Below are 6,459 nucleotides of genomic sequence, written 5' to 3' on the forward strand. Positions count from 1 at the left end.
ACCCCAGCAGCAAACAATGCTGCCAAGAAAGTCTTCCCTACAAAGCTGCCCCTGCTGCTGGGGAGCCCAGAAAAATGGCCGGCCATCTGCAAAGACCACCTGGAGGGCTAGACAACCCATCCCGAGTGAGAGAAACTTTCCTGAAGGTAGGAGGCAGGAACACAATACTCTGCAGCGGCCTTCTGCATCCCGCTGGGTGAGGGGCTGTCCCCACCCTGGGATGGGCCTTGCTCTCCCCTGGGCAGCAGAGCTCCTGGCACATGAACCCTCATCCTGTGACCCTGTGAACACGGGGCTCAGAGGAGAGGAGAGGAGATGTCTGATCATGACCTCTCAGGCCCTCCCCCCAGGGTGCTGGTGTGGACTTGACTCAGTGGACTGGGCCCAAGAAATGGATGAGTTTTTGGAAATAGAAAAGTCCTCAGGGCCAGTGGGAAGGAGAGGCATTTTGGGGAAGCATGGGGGTCCCAAGCGGCACAGCCTGGGGCCCCAACTCCACCATCCTTGCTCAGCGCTGCGGGTGAGTTCTTCATCCTCCTGTGCCCTGCTTTTAGCATCTTTGAGATGGAACAATAGCACTTGCTCGAAGGCTGTGAGAGTTACATGAAAGTAAAAGTTGCTCAGTCGTGTCCAACTCTCTTCAGCCCCATGGACTGTAGCCCGCCAGGCTCCTCTGTCCATGGAATTCGCCAGGCAAGAATACTGGAGTAGGTTGCCATTTTCCTTCTCCAGGGGATCTTCCCAACACAGCAATCGAACCTGGGTCTCCTGTATTGCAGGCAGATTCCTTACCATCTGAGCCACGTGGGAAGCCTGTGAGGGTTACATGAGACGTGGATAAGTGTTTAGCAACATGTCAAGTACATCTTTCCTAGTGTATTTCCATGGGGAAAGGAGAAGAAAGGGGAGGAACCCCATCTGACGCTTCCTGCACTTGCTTGTATCTCAGTGAGGAATGAGGGGAATGCAGCAGTCACAGAGAAGCTGGGGAGGGGAGGAGCCGGGACAGAAAAGCCCTGGCCCATCCCCTGGAGAACCATTTCCCTTCCACACTCGTCTTGGAAGCAGCATTTTCTGGAGAGGAGCTTTAGACCCCAGGCAGGAATTGGGGACCCAGCATGAGAGGAGGGATGAAGGCCGAGTGAGAAGTGGGAACACGTCAGTTGAGGAAAGAGGCTGGAATCAAAGCCAAAACCCGATAGATGGAAAGAGAAAGACTGATGAGGTTGCATGCGAATCACACAGAGTGGCCACACACTTCGAGGGCTTGGCAGAAACAGTCCCTGGCCAGGCCACCAGGTCCTAATGAGAACCCGAGTCCAGAGGTGGCTGGCAGCTGGTCTTCTCTGGGGAGGAGAGGCAGAGCACCCAGACTCCCTTGTCTCTCCCCAGATGGTCCACGCCCATGAGACCCTCCCGACCCCCGGCACGTGGGCCCAACGTGAGTTCCTCCTCCCCAGGGAGCCCAAGGAGCTGCCCGGCTTCACCCAGCAAGCCTACTACCAGCTGGCCCTGAAGCCACCACCCTACACAGAGATGAAGGCCAAGGTGCGCCAGCGACTGACCTGCCCCTGGAAGGACACCGCCCAGCACACCTGGGGCTTCCACACCTGGCTGGACGTCGGGCGTCTGCCGGCCACCTTCCCCTCCAGGCCCGACAAGCCCTATGACAGCAACGTCTGGCGCTGGCTGACGGACTCCAGGGCCCACCACCGGCCCCCGGCAGAGCCCCCTGTGCCCCCTCCCTCCTGGCTGGGTCAAAACAGCTTGCTGACCTTCATCTCCTGTACTCCAATCTTCCTGGATGTGAACAGGAGGAAACAGGTGATCTTCAGGACGATGAAGGAACTCCAAGAGGTGGAGAAGCTCAAGCTGAGGAGTGAAGTGAGGACGCCCCCACTCGACACCCACGGCAACATCCTTCCCCCCAAGGCCTCCAAGAAGTAAGAGGAGCTCCCTCGTCAGGGAGCCCACCTGTGTCCAGGTGACCCCTCCCTCTTCCATTCCTCTTTCTGATGCTTTACCTTCCCTCCTCCGTGGTCCTGAAAACCACACTCTTGTCTGAACATAGCTGGAGGGGAGGGGTGGAGGCCAGGGAACCACAGCACAGGAGGGGCTTGATGACTTAAGGGGAGTTTAGGGGATCCAGCTGTGTGCTGTACACCTGCCAGGCCCTGGGGATACAGAGACATGTCATTCAGTCCCTGCCCTCCAGGAGCTTCCGAAAGGCAGGTACCGCTGCACACGTGTGGAAAGACGGCTCTCAATGCCAGCCCACACCCTCCAAGTACCCAAAGTGTGAGACAGACAGTGGATGTCGTGAGGACGTCAATTATCAACAGAAAGAGCCAGAGGCAGAGTGAAAGTGTTAGTTGTTCAGTCATGTCTGACTCTTTGCGACTCCATGAACTGTAGTCCCCCAGGCTCCTCTGTCCATGGGATTCTCCAGGCAAGAATACTGGAGTGGATTGCCATGCCCTTCTCCAAGGAATCTTCCTGACCCAGGGATCAAACCTTCAACTCTTAACACCTCCTGCATTAGCAGGCAGGTTCTTTACCACTGAGCCACCAGAGAAGCCCTGAATTCAACTCTGTTGTGTGAAAATTGGATTTCCCAAGGCAGAACTGAGCACTGCACGTCTGCAGACCAGGGCCAGAGGGTGGTGGGTCAGAGCAGGAAGGTCTTCTGTAATTGTGGTGTTGAGAACAAGGAGTATGGCATTGGTGGAGGAGGTGGGAGGGCTTAAAAAATAGCTAGAATCTGAATGAGTCCCTTACAGACCACAGGGTGGAAGACTACCAACCACATAGCATGATGTCACCAGCCTCACGTCAAAACATACACGCAGGGTGCAGGCCACCGGGCTTAGGTCCGGGTCTAGGTGGGCAGAGGGCTGGAAGGGGTCCCCATGGGCTGATGGCTGGCAACATCACCTCCCCAGCCCTGTCCCCTGAGTCTCCCTTTTGACCTCTGTCCTCTGTGCACCTTTCCCCCGACAGGTACCGGCACTTCTCAGCTGGTGGAAGGTATGAGCCTGGGGGCCTCCAGCTCATGCCCAACCCTCTTCCCAATGATCTGGCCAGGAGCTGGCCCTGCCCGAACCCGCTGCCTCACTACCGGGAGCGGGCGGCCAGGCTGGCCTTGCTGCCCAGCGCGCCTCTGAGCCAGGACCTGGTGAGGAACTACCAAACCCTGCTGGAGAGCCGGGTGGCCTTGCCCCTCCACTGTCCCTCCAGGGCCCGATCTGGCAGAACCTCAGTGAGAAGGAGACCTGGACACCTGTAGACGCCTCCAGGTGTGTGGCACCATGGTGGGCACACAGAGCCCCCAGCTGTGGTGTCTCAACCCGAGGACCTTCAGCAGGAAGTCTCAGCGGCCAGAGGACTCAGGCTTCTGCAGACAGAGCCTCTCCACCACCCTCCCCAGCTTCATCTGTACCCCAGCTTCTGGAGACTCTACTGAGATTCTAATCTGTTCTCTCTTGCTTGGAGCGACCACTCAAGGCAGATGGGAGGACTGGGGAGAGCAGAGGAGGATCCAGTTCCTGGCGAGAAGCGGTGTGTGCCTGTGTGTGTGTGTCTGTATGTCTGTGTCCACGTGTCTGTGTGTGTCTGTGTGTGTGTGTCTATATGTGTATGTCTGTGTCTATGTGTCTGTGTGTGTATCTGTGTGTCTGTGTGTGTGTCTGTGTTTCTGTGTGTGACTGTGTCTGTGTGTCTGTGTGTGTGTCTCTGTCTGTGTGTGTGTATGTCTTTGTGTGTGTGTCTGTGGTCTGTGTCCGTGTGTATGTGTGTGTGTGTCTGTGTATCTGTGTTTCTGTGTTTGACTGTGTCTATGTGTCTGTGTGTGTCTCTGTGTGTGTGTCTCTGTGTATGTATCTGTGTGTCTGTGTCTGTGTTTGTGTGTATATGTCTGTGTGTGTGTCTGTGTGTGTATGTCTATGTGTGTCTGTGTGTCTGTTATATACGTCTGTGTCTGTGTGTATATGTCTGTGTCTGTGTGTGTGTATGCCTGTGTGTGTGTCTGTGGTCTATGTGTGTGTCTGTGTGCGTGTGTCTGTGTGCGTATGTCTGTGTGTGTTTGCATGTGTGTCTGTGTCTGTGTGTGTCTATGTGTCTGTGTGTGTGTGTCTGTGTATATATCTGTGTGTGTTTGTGTGTGTCTTTGTGTGTATATCTGTGTCTGTGTCTCTGTATGTATATCTCTGTGTGTTTGTGTGTTGTGTGTATATCTGTGTGTCTGTGTGTGTGTCTGTGTTTCTGTGTGTGACTGTGTCTGTGTGTCTGTGTGTGTGTCTCTGTCTGTGTGTGTGTATGCCTGTGTCTGTGTCTGTGTGTGTATGTCTATGTGTGTCTGTGTGTCTGTTATATATGTCTGTGTCTGTGTGTATATGTCTGTGTCTGTGTGTGTGTATGCCTGTGTGTGTGTCTGTGGTCTATGTGTGTGTCTGTGTGTGTGTGTCTGTGTGCGTATGTCTGTGTGTGTTTGCATGTGTGTCTGTGTCTGTGTGTGTCTATGTGTCTGTGTGTGTGTGTCTGTGTGTATATCTGTGTGTGTTTGTGTGTGTCTTTGTGTGTATATCTGTGTCTGTGTCTCTGTATGTATATCTCTGTGTGTTTGTGTGTTGTGTGTGTCTCTGTGTGTATCCATGTGTGCTTGTGTGTCTCTGTATGTGTGTGTACATGTGTGTGGTGTGGGGAGAGCATGTGGATGATGAGTTATCTCCACTCTCAAAGCCCATTTGGAGCAAGACTGGGATTGGTCAGGACACAGGAAGCTTCTTAGGCAAAAACAACCTCTATTCCAGCCCTCCCTGGACCACGTGAAGTCTGGACAGAGCCCGGAAGGCACCCTGCTGGGTTGTGGGTCCCACACAGAGTTTGGGGGAGTAGAGGTCAGCCCAAGGCTGTGCTGGAGGAGGGAGAATTGGGTCTGAGGAAGGCTGACCAGGCCTCGGCAGAAGGACAGGAACAAAGTGGAGATTTAAGGTAAAAGTGGCAGCAGTTGCCCCAGAGCCACACCTTAGGGCCCGTGCTCACCCCAGGGCCTCAGCTTTCACACTGGAGGTGGGGGGAGGAAGGTGGAGACAAGGGACCTCAAGCGGAGGCAGGCAAAGCGCATGGGTCAGAAGGGTGCTGACCGGCTGGGTGGAAAGTGGGCAGGAGGGGCTGGAGAGGGAGAAGCTGCAGCAGGGGCCCACCTCCCCTCCCCTCGCCCATGTCATACCCCCACGTCAGTGACCTTCCCCAGCTGGTTTCTCTAGGCTTCTCTGCCCCCTGCCCTCTTTGCCCACTTGTCTTGAGCCCGTGGGAATCAGGAGGCACCTGGGAATCAAATATCACCAGGGTTCCAGCCCTGGTCTAGCCGCTCACCAGACGAGCACCCTCTGACAGGGTCCTTGTTCCCCCTGGGCTCTCAGCTTCCTTCTCCGCACAGTGGGAACCACTAGGGCAAAAATAAGTGGAATAGGGCTTCCCTGGTGACTCAGTGGTTAAGAATCTGCCTGTCAAGGCAGGAGACACAGGTTTGATCCCTGGTCCGGGAAGATCCCACATGTCTCAGAGCAACTACGCTTGTGTGCCACAATCATTGAGCCTGTGCTCTAGAGCCCGGGACCTGCAACCACTAAAGCCCCCGTGCCACATACAGACGCCTATAGGCCCTAGAGCCTGTGTTCTGCAATGAGAGAAGCCACTGTAACGAGAAGCCAGCACGCTGCAACTAGGGAGTAACCCCCACTCACCACAACTAGAGGGAACCACGCAGCAACGAAAACCCGGCACAGCCAAAAATAAATATAAATAAATAACTTTTAAAAATAGATTAAAGAAATAAGTGGAATAAATAAAAGAAACAAGTGGCAAACCTGCAAAGTGACCTCTATACCTGCAACTGTCAATCATTATCTATAGAATCAGAGAAATAAAAGAGTGGAAGATGATTCAGTCTAAGGCATCAAGCACTGACACAGGCAGCAGTGTGGATGAACTTTCAACACTGAGCGGGAGACGCCAGGCACAAATGGGAGCATACCATTCAATTCAATTTCTAGAAAGTGTCCAGAATAGGCAGTTCCTTACAGACAAAGATGAATCAATGGGGCTAGGTGCTGGGGAGGGTGCTGAGTGCTTCACGGAGGTGTGGGGTTTTCTCTCGGAGGATGAGAATGTTTTGGAACTACACAGACATGCTGGCTACACAAGACAAATGAATGAGATGCCTCTGGATGATAAACTTTAAGATGGTCCATGTCATGTGAAAGTCATCTCAGTTAAAAAGAATATAGAGCATTTCCAAAGTTCCTTCCAGATCCAAATCGACAATTCTACACCACGGTGCTTCTCCTGGCCGCCCTCCCCCAATGGTGTGGGGTCGGTGGGGAGGCCCGGAGCCAGGGGGTGAAGGCTGCAGGGCAGTGTGGGGTTCAGGGATGGGCCTGTTCTCCTCGCTCTGGATTA

The 6,459-nt window shown here is 54.1% G+C and overlaps 1 protein-coding gene across 1 annotated transcript; it reads left to right on the forward strand.

Annotated features, from left to right (window-relative positions):
- The first annotated feature begins 3 nt into the window (after positions 1 to 3).
- On the forward strand, positions 4 to 5,874 carry TEX52 (testis expressed 52). The gene is made up of 3 exons (XM_019960157.2): positions 4 to 146; positions 1,393 to 1,943; positions 3,001 to 5,874. Exons 1-3 carry the CDS (start codon positions 75 to 77, stop codon positions 3,284 to 3,286), a joined length of 909 nt encoding a protein of 302 aa, XP_019815716.2. The 5' UTR covers positions 4 to 74; the 3' UTR covers positions 3,287 to 5,874.
- The last annotated feature ends 585 nt before the right edge of the window (positions 5,875 to 6,459 follow it).

The sequence above is a fragment of the Bos indicus genome, chromosome 5 (assembly GCF_029378745.1).
Source record: "Bos indicus isolate NIAB-ARS_2022 breed Sahiwal x Tharparkar chromosome 5, NIAB-ARS_B.indTharparkar_mat_pri_1.0, whole genome shotgun sequence".
In the NCBI taxonomy this organism is placed as follows: domain Eukaryota; kingdom Metazoa; phylum Chordata; class Mammalia; order Artiodactyla; family Bovidae; genus Bos; species Bos indicus.